Source organism: Eptatretus burgeri, chromosome 5, assembly GCF_056783735.1.
Source record: "Eptatretus burgeri isolate ZD-2024b chromosome 5, Ebu_testis_v1, whole genome shotgun sequence".
Lineage (NCBI taxonomy): Eukaryota > Metazoa > Chordata > Myxini > Myxiniformes > Myxinidae > Eptatretus > Eptatretus burgeri.
The window spans coordinates 81,922,477-81,949,329 of record NC_140965.1 but is presented as its reverse complement, the minus strand read 5'-3'; the positions used below and the strand labels follow the sequence as shown (position 1 = coordinate 81,949,329).

Sequence of the window (26,853 nt, the reverse complement as noted above, 5' to 3'; positions counted from 1 at the left end):
ATAGCTCCAGCGAACTATACTGCAGAGGTTGTTTGCAGTGATCAAATAATCCCGAAGAGTACTTCACTGAATCGGGAATTGATTTTTTAACAATTTTTTTCGTTGCCCGATTTGAACGAAACTTGATATTGCGCGTCAATGTGAAAAAAAGAAATTGAGAAAAGAAAGTCGAAGAAATTATTGTGCGTAATCTTCCAAACACAATTTTATTTATTAATGAACAGGGAAGTATCAGATCAAAATGGCAATGTTTATTTTATGCTTAAAAATAAATCGTTCTTTGTCTATACAAAATGTTTGACATTTTAAAAGAAATCATTTCAAGAAAAAAAAAAAAAGATAGCTCCAGGGAACTATACCACTGAGGTCGTTTGCCTTGATCAAATTCTTCTGAAGAGTACTTGACTGAATCGGGAATTGATTTTTAATAATTTTGTAGTTGCCCAATTTTAACGAAACTTGATACTGCACACCACAGGCGAATGGTGAATAAGGTGCCCCTAATTTTTTTGCGCTATCGTGTACCATTTTGGCTGTATTTCGGGAACATACATATACAGCGGGGAGAACAAGTATTTGATACACTGCCGATTTTCCCACTTACAAAGCACGTAGAGGACTGTAATTTTTATCATAGGTACACTTCAACTGTGAAAGACGGAATCTAAAACAAAAATCCTGAAAATCACATTGTATGATTTTAAAGTAATTAATTTGCATTTTATTGCATGAAATAAGTATTTGATACATCAGAAAAACAGAACTTAATATTTCAAAACCTTTGTTTGCAATTTCAGAGATCAGACGTTTCCTTGTAGTTCTTAACCAGGTTTGCACAGACTGCAGCAGGGATTTTGGCCCACTCCTCAATACAGATCTTCTCCAGATCCTTCAGCTTTCGGGGCTGTCGCTGGGCAACACAGACTTTCAGCTCCCTCCAAAGATTTTCTATTGGGTTTAGGTCTGGAGACTGGCTTGGCCACTCCAGGACCTTGAGATGCTTCTTACGGAGCCACTCCTTAGTTGCCCTGGCTGTGTGTTTCGGGTCGTTGTCATGCTGGAAGACCCAGCCATGCCCCATCTTCAATGCTCTTGTTGAGGGAAGGAGGTTGTTGGCCAAGATCTCACGATACATGGCCCAATCCATCCTCCCCTCAATACGGTGGTCATCCTGTCCCTTTTGCAGAAAAGCATCCCCAAAGAATGATGTTTCCACCTCCATGCTTCAGGGTTGGGATGGTGTTCTTGGGGTTGTACTCATCCTTCTTCTTCCTCCAAACACAGCGAGTGAAGTTTAAACCAAAAAGCTCTATTTTGGTCTCATCAGACCACATGACCTCCCATTCCTCCTCTGGATCATCCAGATGGTCATTGGCAAACTTCAGACAGGCCTGGACATGCGCTGGCTTGAGCAGAGGGACCTTGCGTGCGCTGCAGGAATTTAATCCATGACGGCGTAGTGTGTTACTTATGGTTTTCTTTAATACTGTGGTCCCAGCTCTCTTCAGGTCATTGACCACGTCCTGCCATGTCGTTTTGGGCTGATCCCTCACCTTTCTCATGATCATTGAGGCTCCACGAGGTGAGATCTTCCATGGAGCCCCAGACCGAGGGAGATTGACTTTTCTTGAACTTCTTCCATTTTCTAATAATTGCGCCAACAGTTGTTGCCTTCTCACCAAGCTGCTTGCCTATTGTCCTGTAGCCCATCCCAGCCTTGTGCAAGTCTACAATTTTGTCCCTGATGTCCTCAGACAGCTCTCTGGTCTTGCCCATTGTGGAGACGTTGGAGTCTGATTGATTGAGTGTGGACAGCTGTCTTTTATGCAGATAACGAGTTCAAACAGGTGCAGTTAATACAGGTAATGAGTGGAGAATGGGAGGGCTTCTTAAAGACAAAACTAACAGGTCTGTGAGAGCTGGAATTCTTACTGGTTGGAAGGTGATCAAATACTTATTTCATGAAATAAAATGCAAATTAATTATTTAAAAATCATACAATGTGATTTTCAGGATTTTTGTTTTCAATTCCGTCTTTCACAGTTGAAGAGTACCTCTGATAAAAATTACAGACCTCTATGTGCTTTGTAAGTGGGAAAACCTGCAAAATCGGCAGTGCATCAAATACTTGTTCTCCCCACTGTATACATACATAATGAGAGTTTTAGTAATATACTAGATGACCTGTGAACCCGTTGGGTTCCCGTGACAGCGGTTGACGAAAAAAAATCATTTCAAGAAAAAAACAAAAAGATAGCTCAAGCGAACTATACCGCTGAGGTTGTTTGCATTGATTACATAATCCCAAAGAGTCCTTGACTGAATGGGGAATTGATTTTTTCAATAACTTATGTTGCCCGATTTGAATGAGACCTGATGCTGCACACCGCAGGAGAATGGTGAGCAAGGTGGGCAAAAATGTTTGCGCTACCTACCTTGTACCGTTTTGGCTGTATTTCAGGAACATACATACATACAAGATGAGAGTTTTATTAATATATACATATATATATATATATATATATATATATATATATATATATATATATATATATATATATATACATACATATATACATACATATATATATATATATATTGAGAAGCAATGAAAACACATACCAAATTAAAATTGACATTTATTTCATAGCATTTGAAAAAGGATCAAAATAGTATGTAATAAAACATGCATGATGGATGTCAGTTATGGGTGTTTGATTGTGTTCGAGTCTGGTTTGTTGCTTGTGTATGGACGTTTGAGTCTGAACTCAACCATATGACAAATCTTGGAAATGATGAGCGGTGATTAAAAAAACATTCTACTTGTGCAACATGTGTATCAGGTCAAGTCAGGTATGGGAGCATGCGCGGATGTGTATCCATGCCGTATAAAAGCACAGGTTGCCTTAGTTGTGAGGCCGTAATTTTAAATGCCACATCTAATGAATGATGAGAGGAACCGAGCCATCAGTATGTTGAATTGTGGAATCAGTCAAGCACAAGTTGCTTGACACTTTCATGTCCACCAGTCAACAGTTTCTAGGCCACAGAACCGATACAAAACCACAGGAGGGGTCAGCGACCGTTCTCGTCCTGGTGCACACCATGTGACATCAGCAAGACAAGACTGATATATCATCAGTCACCTCTGCACCCCCTTCAGGACAGTGTGAGAAATGGCCAGAACCACAATTGGAACAAGGGGATGACTCATTAGTGACAAATTTTGACACATCAACACCGAGTTGCACGACAACGATGGGCAGCAGCTGGTGGTAACATGGATGGGGAACATACATGGTGGGCAAACGTCTTTTCCAATGAATTGAGGTTCAACATCAGCTTTCCAGAAGGACGTCTTTGCCTGTACCGTCGGCAAGGACACCATTTCGCTCAGGGCTGCTTTATTGAGAGACCGTTTTGGAGGTGGCGGTGTTATGGTTTGGGTAGCAATCGTCAAATTAACCCTCCATGCAATGTTGCAGAGCTTACTGCATCCTTACAGTTGCATTTGAAAGCAATACCACAAGCTCTGATCCGCTACCTGTGTTTATTCATGCCCCGCAGACTTCAAGCGTGCATTGCTGCCCAAGGTGGTCACACTCGATATTGATTTTACAGACCCCTGCATAGTTTGAGATTTTTGTGACGTCACATGCACATCCCGCTTTTTTCCATCTCTGTGCAGATTCTGTAAGACTGCCCCTGACAAAATGACATGCAATTGCATCCATTGATCCTTTTCCACATGCTGTGAAATAATTGACAATTTTAATTTGGCATGCGTTTTCATTGTCTTTCAGTATATTATCATCCTTCCTCCTTCCCTCTATCTCTTGCATCTCACCCATGTCACATCCCATCTGTCTGTCTCTGTCTCTCTCTCCTTTGACATGAGTGCATTGCATTTTTTGGGGATTCTTGAAGAATTTGTTTTTGAACAGAAGAGAGTGGAGGCTGAAGTAATTCTTTGGATATATCACATCAAGCTACTTTTTCTACATTTTGAAATACTGTACAGTATTTTCTCAATTCAGTCCCCACTCCCCCAGTTTAGTTTGCAAGCAATAGATGACCTCAAAGGCAATGTGCATTGCTGGTCTGGCTTGCAGATAAAGTGCAGCTTGATGTTCATAGGAGAGGAGGAGATTGGGACCACACTCTGTGCAGAGCATTGGTGCTGCCTAAGCAGTCTCCTTGGCTATTGGGCACAATCCTGGACGGATTGCCACTCTGACACAGTATACCAGCATGCTGGCACTCATTTTGCCGACCTCGGAAGGATGACAGGCCGAGTTAACCCCACCTGGTATCAATTCAACAGCTGAGCAGGATTTGAACTCAGGACCCTTGGATCAAAAGTCCACCATCCCAACCATTAAGCCAACACCAGGCATATTGTTCATAGACAAAGTATTTAAAACATTTAATAACTGGAGTTAAATGGATGGCCACTGGAAGAGTATTAGTTTAACACAAGGGTAACAACGGAAATGTTAAACAAGTTTTCCCATTCCTTTCTGAAATTTACGATTTCTGAAAAATAACGACAGCCAGCTCATTTTAAATGGATTAAAACCTTGTTGCCCTTACCAGATTCATCGTGAATATGTTTTAGATATGGTGGCTCCATCTTAAGTGAATTGATGATGTCTTTTCGGCATTTAACCCTGCGGAGAGAGGTGTAAAGCACAGATAGGTGAATCGCAGCATTTCTAAGAATTTTCCAAGACAATGAATTTTAAAACGGCATCAAGAAGATGGAGCTAACCACCAATCAAGTGCAAATACAAAAATTGGTTTTACCACATTGGTGAGCAGTCAAAGCTTACACGCATCCACTTGTAAGCATTGAAGTCAAAAGAGTCAGCAAACTGCAAAGACAACACAATATTCTGTTCAGAGTTTTGGAAACGACGAAAACACTGACCTGATAGACATGTGTCACAAAGCACTTGACCATGGAATGCAGGTGTATTATTGGGGAACAAGATCAAACCATAATAGATAGTTTTCTCAGCCTCGGTGTTTTTGATCGATGGAGCAAGGGCGAGGTATCGGGTATGGGAAACAAAACACCCATCTGTAATCTTACGCACGGAACCAGATAGCTGAAGTGTTTCATGATGACTGAAGCTTCCTTGTGCATCCATCAAACGCTCTCATCTGCTTTCTGCAGAGGCACAGGGATGTGTGGTAAACATGTCCATATCCCCTCAATGTGCTCAGGGGAAGGTGGCCGAGGTGGGTGCATTGGTCGCTGACTGTACACTGATGTTTCGTAACTGGCTGGAACTTGTTGAAGTAGAAGTTTGCTTTGGGCTGAGTTGAGATTCCAACCCAGACTAGACTGTGCAAAGATGCATTTATTACCCCTCTCAGCTATTCTGCAAGTTAAGTATTATAAGCGATGATTTTATTTGTAAAGACTTAAAGAAAAAGTCAAAGCTTTTTTTTTGCCTCTCAGTGCAGGGTGAGATGGATTGTTCAGAAAGATTGCAAACGAGAAAGAAGCAAATGATAAGTCGAGCTTCTGTTTATAACTACTAGCAGTTATGCCAGGTACTGAATGACGCCCATTCCAATGACGATGCCATCCCATGCCACCAGTTCCAATGACAATGCCATCCTATGCTGACGTCTTCCCACACCACCAGTTCTAATGACGATGCCATCCTGTAACGTCATTTGTCTCAAACTATATTTCTCATGCCCAGTTGATCCTAAGAACTGCCACGTATAACTACGAGCAGTGATTTCTCCGTAGGCGTTTACAAAACTACTCGCCACAAGGAATAAATTGGATAAGTATGACATCATAGGTCCTACGGTTTAGCAGCCAAATTGGTTTGAAGGAAAAGATTTTAAAATCTTTTTCTCTGGAACCACTTCACTGATTTATGCGAAACTTCAAATATATCATCGCTTCCCATGTGGACATGTGGTTGTATGGACACGTGGCTCATTTTCCTGACATTGATCCTGCTCATCAGATTCTCTCAGCGAGGGAGCCTCATGAGTTGAGAAGGCCAATGGGCCGCCCACGTGCTTCCTGGTTGCAGCAGGTTGATCAGCATTTCAAGAAGATGGGGATGGGCTCGGTATCTGCCTGGGGGATGGCCAAACAGAGGCCTCTGGAGTACCGGCTGAAAGGGGATGCAGTGACGCGCTGCTCTGGCGCATTCTCCCATACCTGACCTGACCTTGGTGATGCAAATCACTTTTTTTATTCAATCCAGTGCTTTGTGACAGCCATCCAAGGCACTGGAGTACTTCTGGGTTCACACATCACTCTGCAATAAGCTTCTGTTGCTTGATGAGATGTAACATTTTCCCAGCTACTGTTCTTTGGTATACATATCACCTTAATATTGTCTTCTTCCTTTGGACTGATTTCAGCAGCCTGGTGCAGGCCTTGCTCAGTGAAAATGTTCCTTTAAAAAAAAAAAAAGAAAATCAGAAAATTAATGTTCCAAGGTTTTGGTGGTGTAATGGTCAGAGCGTCTACTCGGAATCTGGGAGGTCAGTGTGAATCCTGGCTGAGTCATATCAAAGATTGCTAAAATGGTGCATGCTGCTTCCTCGTTTCATGCTCAGAATTTGAAACGGACAGAGCACACATATTGATGCCTTGCTTGCATGTGAATCATCGAGATGACAGTTTATACCTGGATAAAGATACTTATAAATAGCAGGAGGAAAAAAAAAAAAATCACTTCCACTTTGCTGCGATGCTCTGTTTGCTTTTGTTTTAACCTCCATTTAAATCGAGTGAAATGAAATATTTTGAAATTTCCAATTATTCTCACTCAGATTTAATCATCACCTCATTGTTTGGTTGTTTCAACTCTTTTATCAGTTTTTCATCAGTAAGAATGATTAGTTACATAAGTTATCTGCATTTGTGCTGTTTAAATTAATAACACTTCTTTATTGGCAGATCCCTGATCTTTGAATTACTATTCAAAATGATATAGCTAACATCACCTTCGTAACTATCCTTGCTGCTTATATCATCTGTATATGGCGTGAGCAAAAATTACTTCTGCTAAGCTGTGTTGAATTCTTTGGTTTTTCACCTCCATCTAAAATGAGTAAAATGAAACATTTTGAAAATTTCGAATTATTCTCACTCGGATGTGAACCTCACCGTAATGTTGGTTAAACTTTTTTTCTATATGAAAAAGATGATTTGTAATACAGATGACCACCAAGGATGCTATACGATAAACATTTCCAAAGAGAGAATTGGGGTATTCTTCCCACCTTGAACCCCATCCCAGAGATATGCTACTCTGACAGAAGCCATACATGGGGTACCATTAGGCAACATGCAAAATTTGGTTTTGGTTCAGCAGCTTTTTTTAGTTTTTGTAGCATATCTAAACAAACAAACATGAAAAGATGTCGCGCAGAGTACGATACTTGCAAAATTCACCCACCACTCCAAAGGTTGCCTTGGATACATCAAATGGTCCATTTCATTAAGATTAAAATTAACAATCTTAATCAAAGTTCAGGTCACCTGGATGAAAACTTATTCTTTTTCAGATTTAAATTGATGATTTTAGAAGTATGACCTTGAGTTGACCCTTGACCTCAAAAATAGTTGGTTTCCAAATTCGGTGATGCACTATGCAATTGTTGCTTAATTTTCAGGTTAATCCGATGAAAATTGATGATTTTAGATGTTTGTCTTTGAGTTGACCATAGATCTCAAAAATAGTGGGTTTTCCAATTTTGTAATGTACGATGCAATCGCTGTTTAAGTTTCAAGTCAATCGGATGAAAATTGATGATTTTTCAGATAAAAATTGATGATTTTAGAAGTTTGGCCTTGAGTTAACCTTTGACCTTTTGACATCAAAAATAGTTGGTTTCCAAATTCATTGATGCACTATGCAAATCATGTTCAACTTTCAAGTCAATTGGATGAAAATTGACGATTTTAAAATTTGACATCAAGATGACCTTTGACATCAAAATCTAAAGGCTCCTCAGTTAAGACAACCTCGACTACTTGGTAAAGTTTCATGATGATCGGTTTCGAATTGTGACCTGTAGGTGATTGACAGACATACAGAATAACAAAATCGACTGACCAATATACTTGAAAAATCTTCGATTTTGCAAGTAATACACAAACAAACAAGAAGAAGATGTCGTGCAGAGAAGAAGATGTCCATGTTGAATACTTGCAAAATCCAGAAAACAAATATGACCTCAAAAATCATTGGTGGTTGAATTCAATGACCAAATATGCAACTCTTCACATTTCAAGTGAATCAGATGAAAATTGACAATTTTAGAAATTTGGCCTTTGCTGACCTTAAAAATAATTGGCCGATTTAATTCAGTGACCTGAAATATAAATCCTCTTCAAATATCAACACAATCGGATGAAACTTTAGGATTTTAGAAACTTTGGATGAAACTTTAGGACCTAAGTTGATGACCTTTGGTCTATGTTGACTTCGAACATAATTAGCTTATTGAATTCATTGACATGAAATATAAATCCTCTTCAAATTTCAAGTAAATCGGATGAAAATTGAAGATTTTAGAAACCTCACCTAAGTTGTTGTCCTTTGGCATTTGTTGACCTTTTGACCTATATCGTGAAAAACCACTGACAGTCTCACTTTTGTCCTTTGGAATCCTCTGGTAAAGTTTGACGAAGATAGCTGAAAGTGTTTGCGAGTTATCGCTCTCACAGACAAACGAGACAGACCGACATGATGAAAATTTTAAATTTTCGTCATAACGAATAAATATACAAATTCACTTTTATAGTACAGATTATGGCATGTTTTCATGCTACATATTAAATATAAGAATGCAATATACTGTCATCATCACACCATTTTAGAGCCTTTTTCCCTGAGCAGAGGTCAACTCTTTTGTGAGCTCCAATCATCGTACCCTTTCTTGTGGCAATGTTTTTACAGCCAGATGCCCATCCCGACGCCAACCCTTTAGTCGCCTTCGACACGCAGGGATAATTACCAGTATACTGGTGCTCATTTCACTGACCTCGGACGGATGACAGGCTCAGTCAACCCTCCTGATGTTAATTCAGTGGCCAGCGGGGCATGAACTCAGGACCCCAAGGATCCCAAGCCACCACCCTACCCACTAAGCCAACACCAGGCAAGAATGAGATATACTGTATTCCAGGAAATAGAGTCAAAGAAGTTGAAGGCAGGTTTTGTCTTTTACATCTAAGCTGAGAACTCGATGTGCAGTTTATAAATTGATTTGTGGCAGGTGGGTTGATCAGGCTGATGAAAAGTCTTCACTTGTAGTAATTAAACAAATAAGACTGCACAAGGTAGATAAGCCAAAAGTGAACTTTATGGCATTCCATAAATCGTGTTTACATTCTATGAATGGTACTCCAGTAGTAGTTTGCCTACTTGTACAATCCTCACCTCTACGCCATTGAGCAAAGGCCGGAACTCAGGGCAAATAAAAGCACTCCCAGCATATGCTGCGTCGATGTGCATCCAGATTCCCTCACGCTGACCTAGAACAGTCCAAAAAAAAACCAAAAAGCTGACAAATGGTTCATGGTTGAATATCGCACAAAACAAAATCTGCTTGTATAAAATGGCATGTTCAACAAAATAACGATGAAAAGACGTCACATGGAATTGGCAACGTAGCTATGCATATTAAGTGAACAGGTTCCTATGCATATTAAGTGCTATGCATATTAACTGGCAACGTAGCTATGCATATTAAGTGAACAGGTTCCTATGCATATTAAGTGCTATGCATATTAACTGGCAACGTTGCTATGCATATTAAGTGAACAGTAGTGAAGCATGAAGAGTCATTGCATTGTGAATGCATCCAAGGATCTTTTTTTCCGTACCTGCCTGTAGCAAGGATATTGACGTCACAGAGAGATTCACTCACCTGGGCGGAGATATTTATGTCTCCGCATGTTGTGAGCGAGAGGTTGATAAACGTCCTGGTCAGGCCTGGTGAGTCATGGATCAATGGGTGTGGAGCTGTCCAGATCCATGCAGGAAGACGAAAGTCCGAGAGTTTAAGTCCTTTGTGCTCCAAATCTTGCTCTTCTGATGTTAAAATTGGACTCTGACCAATGATCTGAGACAAAGGCTGTGGTACCAGGTCTCTTTGGAGAATCCTTGGCTGTCACTCGTTGGACTTTGTCTAATGAGCATTTGCTGAGAGAGACTCAGATGAGATTTGTTACCTGATTATTCCGTGAGCATCAACTGCGGCAGTACGGACATGTGGCTCGTTTTCCTGACACTGATCCTGCTCACCACATTCTCTCAGTGAGGGAGCCTCCTGAGTGGAGGAGGCCAACAGGCCGACCACGTGCGTCGTGGTTGCAGCAGGTTGATCAGGATCTCAAGGAGATGGGGATGGGCTGGGCATCTGCCTGGGGGATAACCAGACGGAGGCCTGTGGAATAACGGCATATAGTGGATGTGGCAACGTACTGCTCAGCGCATGCTCCCATGTCCTACCTGCTGATTGTTCATGGAATGACCAATTGTGAATACTGCATGTGTGTGGAATAGTGTGGACTTGTGTAAAACACTAGAAAGGACTTACAGATGGGACCAAGTTCCAGGATGTTGTCGAAGGCACAGGAGCTTGTGGTTCCCAGAGTAGCACAGAGCTGTCAGGCAGGAAAGAGAAAGAGACTTTGGACCAAAATGGAATCTGTTGTGGTTGACATTTACTCACCAAAACACTGCTTGGTATATTACTCGCATGATTTTTTTTTTGCATGACATAACAATAAGCGCACGCGCACACGCACACACACACGGCCAAAAGTACGTGGACACCTGCTCATCCAACATCTCATTTCAAAATCATGGGCATTAATATTGTTGCAGTTCTCAGAACTGCATGCATCCAACAGATAGTGGTCCCAAGATAGTTATTCCATTAATATGTGTAGATAGTCCCTTTCCTTTTGTCTCGCAGGATAACAGGGGCATGCGTTGCGATGATCTCATAGCTTGGTTTGCTTACATCATTTTTTCTTCATTTCATTTCCACTCTACTCTTCTGATTATTCCTGAGGTAAATCTGAGCCACGTGCGCTTTCGCTGTGAGGTGGGCCCTCACGGAGGCCAGCGCATGCGGCGCCGCTGCGAGGAAACAATAACGCGCAGGCATCAACCGCGCAGAGCCCTCGTTCCCAAGTGAGTCATACAGTGCACTTGACAGTCCGGGATTATCGACTCGAGCTTCCAATGACCTGGGGAAGATTGCCGGTTGCATTAAAAAGGCATACCAATGAATACCTCTTAATAAGCTGCACGAATGGTGTTTTTCACAACAAAGGAAACAAAGACAGCACGACGCCCACGCTGCACGAAATGCGTACGGAGGCCGATAAAGGCGATGCCACGCCACATTGGGTGGGATGCGAAGTAGAAAGCGGCGCGTTCCTTTTCAACCAAATATCTGACACATATCGGTGTTCGCCCCGCGCCCACGTTAGCAGAGTCGTGCAGACGTGAGAGCTGGCCATGTGTGTAATGGCCGAGCCCTGCGCACTGTATGGAATGTGCGCGAAGGCAGACACGTACGCTGCTCAGGAAACATGCATGAATTTGTCCAAAACAATGTACCTTCGGCTCATGCTGGCAGCAGCGGATTCCCCATGGATGGTGAACGTCTTCTCGTCTCTACGGCCAGTGAAGCTGTGATCGAGCCAGGGAGTGTTGTCCAATGTGGGCCACATTGGCGCGAGCGGAGCGGGCGGGTTGATCGGATGCCCGGGCGGGCATGCGGGACACTTTGCCGGTCGCTAGGGCACGGCCCGGGGGTTTTTGCGGAACGATTCACGCGCCAATTTCGGTGTGGGCGATTCATGTCATGTTGTGGGGTCGGAGCGAAATATGTTCGCTGTCTGAGATGACATTGCCGGAAACGAAGTGGTGCGGTTTCCGGCCAAGGTTAACGGGCCATGTGAGGGGTCGGGGCCAATCGGAGCGCCCCATTCAGGTGATGACGCTTCGCTTCGGGGTGGCCCTCCGCCCTGCGCTGCAAGTCCTATAAAGGTCGGAGCGGTCCCTCCACCTTTCTCTTTCGCTCTCTCGCTCTGGCCTTGCCTCGATCTGCTCGACATCGCCACGACCCACCTCCTGGACTCCGCTTCTCTCACCTTGCCCTCAGACACCACCACGACCTGCCTCCTGCTGCCTGGACTCCACCTCCTCGTCTCTGCTCACACGACGTTGGCCCCACCCCCCTACAACTCCATCCACGCACCCTGGACTCTGCCCCTTCTCCACTCAAGCCGCTCCTTCACACCCATGGTCTCCACACGCTCCTGAAGCCAGAGACGCGCCAGCTGTCGGGTGCCGCACCACGGAGGACCCCTCCCCCCAAAACGTATTGGTGGCGTGTTCGTACAATCAAGAACAAAGGTTCCGGGATCGTAGCCTCAACTCCTCTCCATTCTTGTTGCAATACTCTCATCGGGTTTTCTGTGTCTGTGTGTCCTGGCGCCTGTCTGCTGAAGTAAGACTGCAGAAGATTGTTATTATTATCATTGTTATTATTTCCACGTTAAGTCTGCTCTGTGTCCCCTTTTGTAAGTTGCCTGTTTATTTGCCACACCATGCCTCTCTCTCCCCTATCTCTGCACACCACACTCCAATAAACCCTGATCGTGCCACATACCATTGTATTGTTAATAAATTATAATGAGAAATGTTCCCAGCTCGTCTTTGTGGTTTCTTTCATTGATCCAGGATAGTCCAAATCCTAGCTTAGCCGGGACTTTATTCCCAACAACCCGTTCCTTTTAGCCGGTACATCCTTGGCAGTGTCGCTCGGCTGCATCTGATTCGGACATGGCGTACCGAAGGTGTGTTCTCTTGTTATTAAATCACATGATTAATCAGGTAACTCGTTTAACTCATTGACGGGAGGACCCTAGGCCACGCGGTTGAGTTATTGGCGTCCACGGTTGGTTAAGTGACCCACCACATTACGGAATTATCCGTGTGCGACGACCTACAATTCCGGAGACTCTGGTGGGAGCCGAGAATAATCAGAATAGGAATGATGTTGGCCGACTTCCAGACAGATGGGGTTGGGGATGAGAGGGGGGCACCCAAAAGAGAAAAACAGGCTCAAGAGAGCTGCAGAGCAGTGGGAGCAAAGCAAGATTTGAGGACATGAGTACTGTCTGACACCATCTGAGAATTGCCAATGAAGAGTCGAGGCATGACAGAACTTTCTGCACCCTCTTGGGTGTGAAAGACGCAGAATCAAAAAAATGCGGTTTGCATGAAAGAAGTAAGGGGGAGCCGAGGGGTGGAGGGGTGAGCTGTGTTACGAGTTGGGTTTAGGAGATTGGCAGGCGAACACCGAGTTGATCCATTTTACTTTGTCTCGACCAGACTATGGTGAGGCTGTTTGAGGTGAGTGAGGGTTTTGAGGGGCAGCATACACTTGAGGCAGATTTGACAAGGCACCACGATGACTTTAAGGAAGGAGACTCGTTTGATAGTTATGTCTTGAGATGAGCAAGAAGATGTTTTCAGTTTGCCTCAGCATGGACACACACTTGTTGTGAACCTTACGAAGTGATCTAAAGTTCAGTCAGGTCAGCCTTCATTGTTGAAAAACAAGCTTGTCAACAACTTTTCCACAAGATTCAGTGTACGAGGGACAAGCAGGATAGCAACTGCAGGGGGTATGGGATAAACATGTGCATGACTTGTGTCACGCTTCAGGTATAGAGTGGCATTGTATCAAATTTGCGTTGTCATATAATGACTGCTATTTTATACTGCATATGGACGCTTTCTGCACAGTCACTCTGATCTACATATTGTTTGTTTGAGGCAACATCAGGCTAAAAGATGTTTGTCACAGAGTCATAATTTCCAAAGTCCTGTGTTTTCACCGAACTTTTGATGAGAATTTTCCTCAAAATTATTTCCACATGACGTTTGGGATAATTTGGGCCCTTGAAGTCTAGGTGGTTACAGAAGAGCAGATGCATGTGAGACTGGGGTGCATTTGAAAAGTGTTTGGATCATTCCTGAGTTACACCTGTACCGCTGACGCAGTGCCCCTGCACGGTATGGAATAAATTTGGAATTTGACTGGGGTGCCTGCGACAATTGCATACACTTGAGAAAGACTACTGTGGGACATCATTTAACATCAACCAGCAACCAATGCTGGCAATCAGGTCTGCAGATGAACGTCCATTTGATTTTTGGTGCACTTGTTTGATGCCTGTGAAGCACCAATCCGACGGTTTATCATCGCATCAAGAACCATATTCAGATTAGACAATTCAAAGGCAAGTACCCTATCTCGTCTTTAATCCTGTGTACAACATGAAGAAGTTACAAGTGTTGTAACAGAATTTTGGGGTTGAGTTGCATCTGTTTGCAGCACTCTACACTCCAACAATTAGTAGTTTTCAAACACTCACATAGAATGGAACCAGGCCATTCGCCTTGTCTTGTGCGATCACTTTCTCTAACTCCACGCCTCTCATTGAAAACTTCTCGTCTGATGGAAGCTTTCGCACACGCACCGCTCCGATTATAGCTGCACGCTCTACAGATGAATGAGCCTGTCACACAGTCGGATTTAACAGCACCCATGTAAAAAAACATGACCAAAGGCCGTTATAAATAACGACTTCACTAATGTGCACATGGATATCACAAAGGTTGAACACTTTGAGGTGTTGACCTCACCTGATCAGACATGTAGGCCACAAGCTTGTTGAGATGCGTCCCGTTCACCTGGTTCGGCTGCTCTCTTTCAAGTTTTGTCAACGTCTTATGTCGTGCTGACAGCAGTGTCATCAGAGTTGCATCACTCGCTGTTCTCTAAAATGCAAGGATGTTCAGATGTGACGCATTGCTATTGCAAATGTAGGGTGCATATAGGTACGTTAGAAATGATTGTATCTGGCTTTAAGTTCACGACCAAACGTTGTTTGCAATATTCACTCCACAATGCTTGCCTGGATGATCCCCCCACCATCTCCCCCGCTGTCGGACAGAAACTCCGCAGGAAGCTGAAATGCTTTGCCAAGCCAATCGAGCATTACAATCTCGAGCTCTGTGGATGCCGGACATGAAGCCTGCCAGGCACACGATGATCCACAAACATATATTATCATACCAATGAAAGATTAAATCCTTGCCTGGTATGAGTCATTCACTTTTTATGTGCCATCACCTGTGATGTTCATTTCACCACAAATTATATCAATATGATGATTATTATGCAAGCAAAACAAGGAACTGTGGACACGACCTGAGGACTTTCCTTATTCCGACCTGCCTTCTGAATGCATTTCTTATTCATCTACCTGGTTATACATGTAAACGCACAAGATACAAAATTAACAAGAAAAAGAGCAATCAGAGATTGCAGACCCTCGCCAGGACTTGTTTTGTGTAGCGTTTGTGTGGTGTATTTGTACTGGTGTGTTTCGTAATTAATAATTAATCAACAAAACTAGAACTGCCACTTTATAACTGCTGGCAGTGATGACCAGGTATCATGATGTCCTGCTTTGATTGGACACTTGACCTTGACCCGTAAGTTTATTATTATTATTCAGCTGAATTCAGAATGGGATTAAAATAAATTAAATTCAAATCAAATGGAAGACCAAATAGGTACAGTACTGCATTTGAGTAGTCAGAAGGAACCCGAACAAGCAATAAGCAAAGATGAAGCCATCAGGAGGAACCTGGATAGGATTTGGATTTCAGCTGCTACTCCTCTACCCTCAAACCCATCCAGGCACAGCCAAATGAGACTTATTCAAAAAAAAAAAAAAAAAAACAGATTCAAAAAATTAAATAATTCTGGCGGCCACACCATGTGTCCGATCAGGTTTGAAATTTAAAACGTGTGTTCCCCATCACTACTACATCATAATTGCGAAGTTTTACTTCGATTGATGAAGCGGTTCAAGAGAAAGATTTAAAAATATATATTTTTGCTCAATCCAATAGGACTACCAGAGCATATGACATCAATTATTTGTGAATACCCTGGTATCCCCAAAGCTTGGGGAACATTTGAGTGAAGTTTCCCCTCGATTTGTCAAGCCGTTCTGGAGAAGAAGATTTTTTTTATAGGTTTTAGGGTATATCCAATACGACTGCCAATCCATGTGGCCTATGACATCATACATGTGAAAGTTTTTGTTCCTCATTGATCGGCGTTCATACTTGTGAAGTTTTGCCTTGATCTATTCAGCCATTTCAGAGAAGAAGATTTTTGAATGTTTAAAAAAAAAATAACACGACTGATGACGTCATCAATTTTTTTTTCATCATACCACACATTTAGTTGGGAGCTGTCAATATCAAAGTTCAGTCCATTGAATGTATGGGTTTACGAGATCAGTGTAACTCGAACTCGGCAGAGCCTGGTTGCATCATTTCCTCTGGAATTATCCCTTTACATCATGCCCATTATGGACTGACTGGTCAACTAAAATAATCCTTCTTTAAACGTCTGACGTCGATTTCTCTGTGACAACGACGAGCCAAGGTACCCCAATGTTTGTTTAACCAAAATTCATGTGGACCAAACTTCTAAACGCTTTTGCTCCGATGAAGGGTTAACACCAGAAATCTAAGCTCCTGCTTGCTTTCCCACACTGGTTAGCATACATCCATCATCATTATGTTAGTTACATCCACTGTTCTACATGTCCACCGACACAGACCCACAGCAACCTTCATGAGTAAGACTATTTCTTCATTCCCATTTAATGTCCACACAACTTTCCACATTTTCCAGCAACAGTCATAACATACCCATGAGAACCCAACGGAGCTTGTCGCTGTAATCATCATTTCTGCAAGCAAGGAAGGGTAGGAGAACATGGAAGGGAAATATGCGTGGAAATGTGGGCTGCTCCAGTGGGTCATCTAAGGATCAAACACACACACAGGAAGTTATAAGTACATGTCCTCGCTCCATACACTTCACATGTAATTATTGATGATACAGATTCCGAATGTCAAGTGTGTGGTCACATACCCCTGGCATGATGACTCTTTCCAAATCTGCAATCACATCCTCAAAGCTTTCTGCCTCTTCAGGCGCATAATTTGGGAGGAGTGGACGCAGGTATCCTGGCTTCACCTCAGGGAACACCTTGCGATGCTTGCCAGGAGATTCTGTGTAGTCGATGATGTAGTCCACCATCTGCTTACCTCTTATACAGAATTCTTTGGGATCCATGATGCTACAAATTGTGATAAAAGAAAACACATTAGTATACACACATGAGAATTGAAAATACAGATTGCTCTTTAGTCATTGTTTAAATTTTTTATTTAAATTACATGAAAACCCTTCAATGAAGTGAAAGTCGTTTCGACAAACAAATTCACCAATACAGAATGCAGATATTCTTACAAGTAAAAATAGTTGTGGCACAACTAAATCTCGAGGTTTCATCAAAATGAGCTCAGAATGACTCGTCCCAGTGCACTGCGTTTATAATTCCACCTCTCAAGGGGGAGGGCAGGGAAAGGGGAGGAGATGGTCGGGATTGAGGATGAACAACTGCCTGGGGGCAGGTGACGTGATTTAAATTATAATTTATAAAACAAAATAGGAGTATAATCTGCTGCCGAACTCATTATGTTTATTTCTTTGAGGGGGCTGACTTTGGTAACGTTCTTCTGAGTGCTCAGTTGGTTCTCCTTACTTTTTTTTGTCTGTTTGTTGCTTTCTATTCCATGGAGTTGTGGTCTTTCTCTGGGCGGTAGCAATGTCATCTCCTCTATTTTATTGGCCAACTCTTCTTCCAGTCTACACTGCTCATTACCTTTGATTTATTTCCATTGCACATTTAAAAAAAAAAGATACGCCTCGGGGAAAAATGCACAAGGACAAATCAAACCTCATTTGCTTCTTGGAAGGATAAATGCCTTCAACATCTGCTGCTCCTGGTTTCCCAGATTGGTTAGCATACACTGATCATCTTCTATTACTAAAAGAAGTGTGTCGAGGAGAAGTCTGTATGTCTGTTGGTTGTTATCTTCATATGTGGGTTTTACAAAATGGAACCGAGTCCTTGCAGGGCTCGAAGTATCCACCTCAATTTCAGTAAGGATTCATGGACCAAGTTGTGAAGTTTTATTCTCAGTTTTGTTCCGAAGGCCCTTTTCAAGATCATCACCGAACCCTGAACAGCTTCCAAGTTCCAAGTTCGTTTGTTGTAATATTCCAAGGGATGGTTTTAAAGATTTTTGTAAGGTTCTTCTTTATCATTGTAATTGCTCCAATTATCACTGCTACATTATTGGTGCTCTTCAGCTTCCAAGATCTTTTGACTTCACTTTTACGATCTTGTCATTAGGCATTTTCTTAGTTTATGTGTTGTTTTGGGGGAAATCACTGGGTACTGACACCTCAATTAGAAATCCCGTATGTTCCTGTTTGTACTGAAGCACTATATCCGGTCGCAATGCTTTATTTTCTATCTTCACGCTCGATGGCATCATCGGGTCGTACATGAGCATTACATCCTTGTTTTCAGCGTTAGCTTTTGGTGCACGTTTCCACGAGTTTTCTGGAACTGGGATAGTGAGACTTTTGCAGATGTCGCAGTGGATTACACTCCATACTCTTGCTGTGCCTTTGTGTGTACAACTGTTCTGACATTAGTTTTTTGCATCTCGAAGGGAAGTGACACGTGCTTTGTTTCTACGTTGCAGAACCAACACCTGTCCGATTAACTCAGTCCCACAATTTTCGTAAGGCCATTGGCATAGTGTCCTTGTTTTCTGGCATTTGTAACGATTCATTCTCCATCACAGTTGAGCTGACTTTTTTTAGCCATTCCATAGAGCCTTCTTTGTCGATGCCCAATCTGTCCCTCTTTTTTATTATTTATCTTTCTCCCAGTTGTCGATGTACATCTGTTGCTATTTCACTTCATCTTTCTTTCTTCTTTTTTGCAATCATTGGAGCTGTACTTTTTTTTGCTGTTTCAGTTTCATGCGTGACCTCTTCTGGGTCTACCTTGTATGAATGTGCACTTGGCACACTTATCGAGGTCAAATTCCAATTGAATATCGTCAGAGTACCACTTCACAAATTCAAGTTGCTCTTCCAGTTTTTCATCTTTTGGTGCAGAGTTTTAAATCATCCATCCCTTTCATTGCTTTCTCAATCAGTTTGATTATTTGGGGGTTGATCCTTTACAGTTGCATGCACTTTATCATCCATGAATGTGGAACACTATCCAAAGCTTTTTTTGTAGTCTATCCATGCTGTTGACAATCTGGTTCTTCTCATAGTACAGTTTTTGAGTTTGGCCTTGTTTAGTAGTAGGTGGTATATTGTTCTGTAGCATCCTTGTTTATATCTCTTGTTCTGCCACCTTGTTGTGTTTGGTGGTTGTACATTGTTTCTATGATGATTTCTGTTAAAAGTTTGTTTGTTGTTGGTAGACATGTTATTGGCTGATATTTGTGAGATAGTTGGGTTTCTTCAGATTTTGGGATGAGGAAGGTATTTCCTTGTTTGAGCCATTAATCCATTTCATGTACGCTTGGATAAGTTGCTTGGCCAGAGTGAATGTTGAGAGATTCCAATTGATTTAGCCAGAAGCTTGGAATCCCATCTGGGTCAGTGCTTTTGAAGTTTGCCATTGTTGTGAATTGTCTAATTTTTTTTTCTTCAGCAAACATTACTGAGGGCATTCCCTTGAGATTTTGCTTCTAATCTTCCAAGTTTCGGATCCATTCTGCCTCCTTCTGGAGAAAAGTTTTGTGGTCAGACGAGACAAAAATTGAACTTTTTGGTCTAAATTCAAAAAGTTACGTCTGGTGAAAGCCTAACACTGCACATCAACCACTCAACACCATCCCTTACTGTCAACCATGGTGGTGGCAGCATCATGTATTAGGGCTGCTTTTCATCAACAGGGACGAGCAAGCTTGTCAGGATAGAAGGGACAATGGATGATGCAAAGTACAGGAGAATCATTGATGTAAACCTGCTTGACTCAGCCATGAATCTGAAACTGGGTCGGAGATTCACATTTCAGCAGGACAATGATCCGAAGCACAAAGCTAAAGCTACAATGGAGTGGCTGAATAACAAGAAAATAAATGTTCTTGAGTGGCCCAGTCAAAGTCCTGACTTCAACCCAATTGAACATTCATGAAGAGACTTGAAGATTGCATTCCATTGACGATCTCATTCAAACTTGGCAGAACTAGAGCAATTCTCACGTGAAGAATGGACAAAGATTTCACCATCTCACTGTGCAGAGTTGGTAGAGACCTACCCCAAAAAGGCTCATAGTAGTCATTGCTGCAAAAAAGGTGCTTCCACCAAGTACTGACCTGACTTGCTGAATACTTTTACAACCAGTGAATTTTGATTTGTGTATGTTTTTTTTCCAGGTATTCCTGCCATGTAACCTCCTTCAACTATTACAGTGTTTCGTTTGATCTCTACAGTTATGAATAAAAAAGTTAATTTGAAAAAACTGTTTCTACATAATTCGTAATTCATCTAAATGTGGCATTATCGGAAGGGGTGAATACTTTTTCAGGCCACTGCAAGTGCAAAATCTTAAATACACAGGGCAAACCCAAGGAAAAAAAAAAAAAACTAACATTTTTTCCAGTCAAGGTTTTCTCAGTGGATTCATCATCCTGTACCCATACCATTTGATATTGGCTCAGGGGGCCACCCAGAATTTTGCCTCAAATTCAAGATTGCGGCCAAAATCCAAAATTGCTGCCAAAATTACCTTTAGGAAATTTATACTGCCTCGTAGTGTTTCCTGTCAAGGTTTTTTTCAGTGGTTCTGTCATTCTGAACATATATCCTTTGAGATTAGCTTGGGAGCCACCCAGGATTTGGCCTAAAATCCAAGATGGCCACCAAAAATTAAATCAATTTGGTTTATACTGCCTTGTAGTTTTTCCTGTCAAACTTTTCTCAGCAGTTCTGGCATACTGGACCTATAGCCTTTAAAATTAGCTTGAGGGCCACCCAGGATTTGACCTCAAATCCAAGATAGCCGCCAAAATGGCTGTCAAAATCATCTTAATTATATTCAAACTACCTCTTAGGTTTTCCTGTCAAAGTTCTCAGTGGTTCTGCCATTCCAAACTTATGTCCTTTGTTATTAGCTTGGAGGGCACCCAGGATTTGGCTTCAAATGCAAGATGGCCACGAAAAACCAAAATGCCCACCAAAATTACCTCAAAATTGATATTTTGTCTTATTTGTCCCCCAGAATGTTCCGTTCTCGGAAAGCAGGGTTTAGGGGCTGTGAAATCTGTTCCTGCTCAGCAAACTTGGGGAAAATATGCAGCAGCCCTGTTGAAATTTTGCTTGCCAGCAAGTGACTCCAAACCGCAGCAACTGGGAATCATATTTGATTTATACAGTCCAGCCACAACGAAGGAGCTCACTCAACGTCGCCGTGGCACACCTGGAAGAAGAAGTCGCATCACAAGCTCTGAACAGGACATGCCAAAAGGGAAACATTGGGACTCGTTTCTGCGAAATTCAGAAAATAAGACAGAACTGATTAGATTTCTAGTCGATTACTACAAGACTGATGCTGTGAGATCCACTAACTGTGACAAAGGAAAATAATACCTGGTTAATAACGCAACTCAAAATCGAGATGCTCGACTCCTGCAACCACCACGAAGCAGACACTAGACTCATCCTCCATGCATCCAAGTCAACAGATCCTGTAATTGTCAGGGTGACATATACAGATGTCTATGTTCTCCTGACCTATGCTTATTCTGTCATTAAACCATTACAAGACTGGATGATGAAGATTGGCCATGAGAGGTATGTTAGCGTCAAAGCTCTATCTGACCAATTTGGTGACAAAATGTGTCAAACACTTCCTGCCTATCACAGCATTACAGGGTGTGATCCAACCTCTTTTCCATTTGGTGTTGGTAAAATAAAACCACTGAAGAAGACAAAGAAACTGGGAAAGTTCCAACTCCTCTCCCAACTTGGCACATCGCGCACTTCAGTTGAAGACATCGCCGATGCCAAGACCTTCTTAAGAACCTGCATGAATGCTGGAAGTGAACATGAAGAGCATGTGAGAACAAGGATCAGAATGTACGACAAGCAGAAAGTGAAATCCAGTTCAAGTATCTTGCCAGATGAGAGTAGCACCAATGAACACCTCAAGAGGAGCGATTTACAAGCTTTCATCTGGTATCAATGTCTGAAACAAGATATTGAGTATCCTTCCATCAAACAGACGTTGGGAAGAAATGGAAGATGGTGTTCGGCCAACATGGTTCACCTGCCCCCAATTCCCACCAAGCCTTTCGGTGACTAGCAGCAGAAGAAGGTTAACGCCAGGTAAATATACATTTATTTATATTAAAGCTATGCAAGGTTTCCATTTGCTGTTTGTCATTTAGTAATACAATTCACAGCCTTATATTATCGAAATCAATTTGACAAAGCATTCAAATCATTTGCAATCATACAGGTGACATTAATTATGATGCAGACACAGAAAATACGAGAGACATGGCCCAGCCCCCAAAGAAGAAAGAGACCCAGCCATAGTGAGGACAAATGAGATGACAGCACAGGAGGAGACGAGAGTACTGGAAGTGACAGCGACAGCATTGAAGAGCAGATTGATCTCAGCTGGATTCAATAAGTTCCGATGTTTTTGGCCTAAAATTATTCGAATGCAGGAGAGCCGCAACAAACTGGCACATTTACAATGCAAATATTCAATGATTAAACAATTGGCACCAATTCAGGTGCACTTATACAAGGAGTTGTCAAGAATTGGCATTAGAAAATTAATATACCAGAGATACAATGACTAAACGGGGGAGGTTGGCACCAGAATCAGAGCACTTTGAAATAAGATAAAGTAGGCCATGACCTGCGATCATTACGTCAAACTATCAACAGCAAATACGACCAGCCTGAAGATACCACAAGGTCCACATTTAAAACAGTCAATTACACAGAGGTAAGGTAATGCACAAAGCACTAGATATGGGATATGCAAAGCACCAAACACAACATTTAACGTAAACATCAGAAGTACAAAGCAGCCGACCACGGCGGGTGTTGACCACAACCGAAACCTTTCCTTTTCTTAGCCATTTTCATATATCCATGTCTTTTTCTACTGTTGCTAGCTGGCGCTCTCTGTGACTCATCCCTCGTGTCACTAATCTCACGACATTTGACGGTTGAAGGTTTTATTTATTTAATGATGCATCCACCAAAAACAGGTTTTATCTGCATAACTTCAAATGTAAGCACGATTGCAAACACATATTTTTAATTTTTATTAGAAAATTACTTTTGTAAGATGGAGGGTTGTAAAGGTCACGTGGTGCACTTTATCTTTAATTATGTAAATTTATGTCTTTTCCTTATTCATATTATGACTATATTACATTTATACCCAACTTACAACCAATCAGGTAACCTGCTTAATAGGGTCTCCATATCGAAGACACTGATTGGCTATTCCTTAAAACTAAATGATCCACCATATATAAAACCACCCACAACATCGACATTGGACACGAGGTCTTGCGGCTGTCTTGGCTGCTTGCGTTATTATCTTTTATCTTGTAGGATTTGATTGTATTGTCTTGCCAATTGCTTATGAGGATGCACTGGTAAGCGCACACTTATCTCTTGACTGTTATTCAAAGAAGGATATTATGAAAGAACAGTTTATCCAAGAAGGCCTTATTATTCACCACGTTGAACATCTGGAATAAGGGGTTTTAGTTCACACAGGTGAACTCTTAAACAGCAAGGAGTTCACAGTGGGCGCTCATCCTTAAACACCAAGTTGTTTACAGGGTGCAACAGGGCATAAATGGGTGGTGTACAAGTGGGGGGGGGGCATTGCAGCCAAATGCCCCCCCCCAGCGATGGGGCTGCACGGATGCCTGAACGCATCATAAACCAGTCAATTATTCTGTCCACATGCTACAGGATTGATCGCCAAATTTTAGATACACCTAACTATTCGCGCAGACAGAAATACCGAGTTTATACCAAGATGGGACCTGTACGAAAAGGAGCCACTTAAGCGTGCTCGTTCAGTGTGCAAAGCCGAGCAGTTTTAATTCGCCAAATCCCGTCGGACCAGATTTTCACTTTTATCGGCCTTAGGCCTAAGTCACATTTGCCCCGGCGGCCGTGGGGTCTCCAAAATCTATGGCCACTAGCAATTATACGGCGGCCGCAGTATTTCCACGGTCACACAATGTAGCAGTCACATGTTTTTATTTTTCGGGGAGCCGCACGGCGTATTTAGAAATTGTGGAGACCGAAAACGTGGGGTTGCCGTACGGTCTTTGATTTGATGTCGCACGGTGACCTTAAGGGGGCCCAGCGGCGGCCCTAGAATCAAGGCAGACGCAAGGTAGCTTCAAGGTGCCCGCAAGGCGAGTATAGGGGGGCCCTAAGGCGAACGTGCGATCAGATGGACAGTAACGAGTGGGTTCATTTTTTTTTTTTTTGTTTTAATCAGTTTTTTTTTTTTTCGGCATGTCGAAATGCTACGGCGAACGTAGAAATGAAAAAAAAAGATATAACTCCGCGTTAAAATTCCACGGCAACCCCTACGGCCTGTAAAAAAAGCCAAACAGCGTAGGGCCACCCTGAGGCCACCGCAGAAACTCTGTGGCCGCCACACGTTTGTCAATTCAGAGGGCGTACGGCCGCCGTAGAGCAAATGCGACTTAGGCTTTAGGCCTAAGTCACATTTGCCACGGCAGCCGTGGGGTCTCCAAAATCTACGGCCACTAGTAATTATATGGCGGCCGCAGTATTTCCACGATCACACAATGTAGCAGTCACATATGTTTTTATTTTTCAGGGAGCCGCATGGCGTATTTAGAAATTGTGGAGACCGAAAACGTGGGGTTGCCGTACAGTCTTTAATTTGATGTCGCACGGTGACCTAAAAGGGCCATAGAATTTTCAAGGCAGACGCAAGGCGACGGTAGGGCGAACGTGCGGCCAGACGGACGGTAACGAGTGGGTTCTTTTTTTTATTTTTTATTTTTTTTCCACTTGTCGAATTGCTACGGCGAACGTAGAAATGAAAAAAAAAAGTTATAATTCCATGGCGACCCCTACGGTCTGTAAAAGATAGCCAAACGGCGTAGGGCCACCCTGAGGCCACCGCAGAAACTCTGCGGCCGCCGCACGTTTGTCAATTCAGAGGGCGTGCGGCCGCCGTAGAGCAAATGTGACTTAGCCCTTAATAGCCAGTTAATTCCCGATACGTGCCGTGGCAGTCAATACAAGGAAAATGACGCAAACCAGCAGGTGAACGTTTAAACAATGGGTATTTATTTTTACACAGGCATGCAAGCAATGGGGGCTCAGGGAAAACGACACGAGAAAGCCTACAGCCGATTGATAATTCACTTAGGCCTAAGTCACATTTGCTCTACGGCGAGGGTATGGAGGCCGTACGCCCTCTGGATTGACAGAAACGTGCGGCGGCCACAGAGTTTGAGGTGGCCTCAGGGTGGCCCTACGCCGTATGGCTATATTTTACAGGCCGCAGGGTCGCCGTGGAATTATAACTTTTTCATTTCTACGTTCGCCGGAGCAATTCGACAAAAAAAAAAAATAATAATAATAATAACTTACCCACTCGTTACTGTCCGTCTGGCCGCACGTTTGCCTTAGGGTCCCCCTGCGGTCGCCTTGTGGGCACCTTGAGGCTACCTTGCGTCTGCCTTGAAAAATTCTATGGCCGCCGCAGGGCCCCCTTAAGGTCACCGTGCGACATCAAATCAAAGACCGTCCGGCAACCGAACGTTTTCGGTCTCCACAATTTATAAATACGCCGTGCAGCTCCCCGAAAAATAAAAAACATATGTGACTGCTACATTGTGTGACCGTGGAAATACTGCGGCCACCGTATAATTGCTAGTGGCCATAGATTTTGGAGACCCCACGGCCGCCGTGGCAAATGTGACCTAGGCCTTACAACACGCACTTAATACAATTCTACTTCGAGGGACAAGGCGCCACAGACTCGCACAAAAACCCAAGAAAGAAAAGAAACGGGCTCGTAAGCCTTTAATATCCCTCAGAGCCAGGACGACCGAGGGGTCCGAGAGGCCGGGCCAGTTACCTTGTCGCGACTCGGTGAGATTCGGGTCGGTGACCCTCGGTGTCTCCGTCTCGCTGCCAACGCGGCAGCGGCTTCGAATGGCGGCTTAAGGGCTTTGCGACGCGCCCGACTCTCCACTGCCGTCTGGTTTCTCCCTCGAATTCTCCCCGGCTTCTCCCACGAGCTACTGCTTCAGCGAACTCTACAACACGACACGACTGTAATGAAAACGAGAGATGAACCTTCAGAGTTTAGGCTTTATTCCATTTGATTGGAGCCGCTTCTACGGGCACACCAGGAAATACAAACGCAGCATGGAGTACATAAGCAGTAAGGTACACACGCGCAACTAATCACCGCAAAATAAATCAGTATTATATATCAATCAGTGTTCTCACCATTCAATGAGCACCAAGTGAGCCGGCGACATACAACGACAATGCCCCAGGGACAAAACCCCGCGGCCGAGCCGAACCTCAGCTTTATCTCTTCTGTGCTCGAGCCGGGCATCACGTGATCACACGTCACGACCTTCCATTCACCACATTCTCCCCGTCTTTAAAATGTAACTAGAGGCCCAACTAACGCACCATGATTACTTCAGCGCTACAGGAGTATACATTTCAAGCAACGCGAACTATCTAAACTACAGAAGCATACATGCCAAGCAGTGAGGATTATTTTGAGTTGTAGGAGCATGGTAA

At 42.9% G+C, this 26,853-nt stretch overlaps 1 protein-coding gene and 1 pseudogene across 3 annotated transcripts in view; one reads left to right on the top strand and one right to left on the bottom strand.

Annotated features, from left to right (window-relative positions):
• LOC147026826 (aromatic-L-amino-acid decarboxylase-like) overlaps positions 1-26,568 on the bottom strand; it is a 178,803-nt gene extending 152,235 nt beyond the window's left edge. Inside the window, exons 1-11 of one of the 3 annotated variants that reach the window (XM_085882645.1) lie at positions 26,548-26,568; positions 26,171-26,351; positions 17,047-17,254; positions 16,821-16,934; positions 15,002-15,121; positions 14,730-14,864; positions 14,459-14,602; positions 10,594-10,660; positions 9,432-9,526; positions 4,807-4,874; positions 4,594-4,670 (exon numbers count right to left, since the gene is read on the bottom strand). In XM_085882645.1, the coding sequence (XP_085738771.1) occupies positions 4,594-4,670; positions 4,807-4,874; positions 9,432-9,526; positions 10,594-10,660; positions 14,459-14,602; positions 14,730-14,864; positions 15,002-15,121; positions 16,821-16,934; positions 17,047-17,250 (1,024 nt within the window). In that variant the 5' untranslated portion in view covers positions 17,251-17,254; positions 26,171-26,351; positions 26,548-26,568. Of the gene's footprint in view, positions 1-4,593; positions 4,671-4,806; positions 4,875-9,431; positions 9,527-10,593; positions 10,661-14,458; positions 14,603-14,729; positions 14,865-15,001; positions 15,122-16,820; positions 16,935-17,046; positions 17,255-17,427; positions 17,515-26,170; positions 26,352-26,547 lie in introns of those variants that run through there. The other 2 variants (XM_085882646.1, XM_085882648.1) reach the window with 2 other exon arrangements.
• Positions 21,830-22,596, top strand: LOC147026827 (uncharacterized; annotated as a pseudogene).
• Positions 26,569-26,853: the final 285 nt, after the last annotated feature.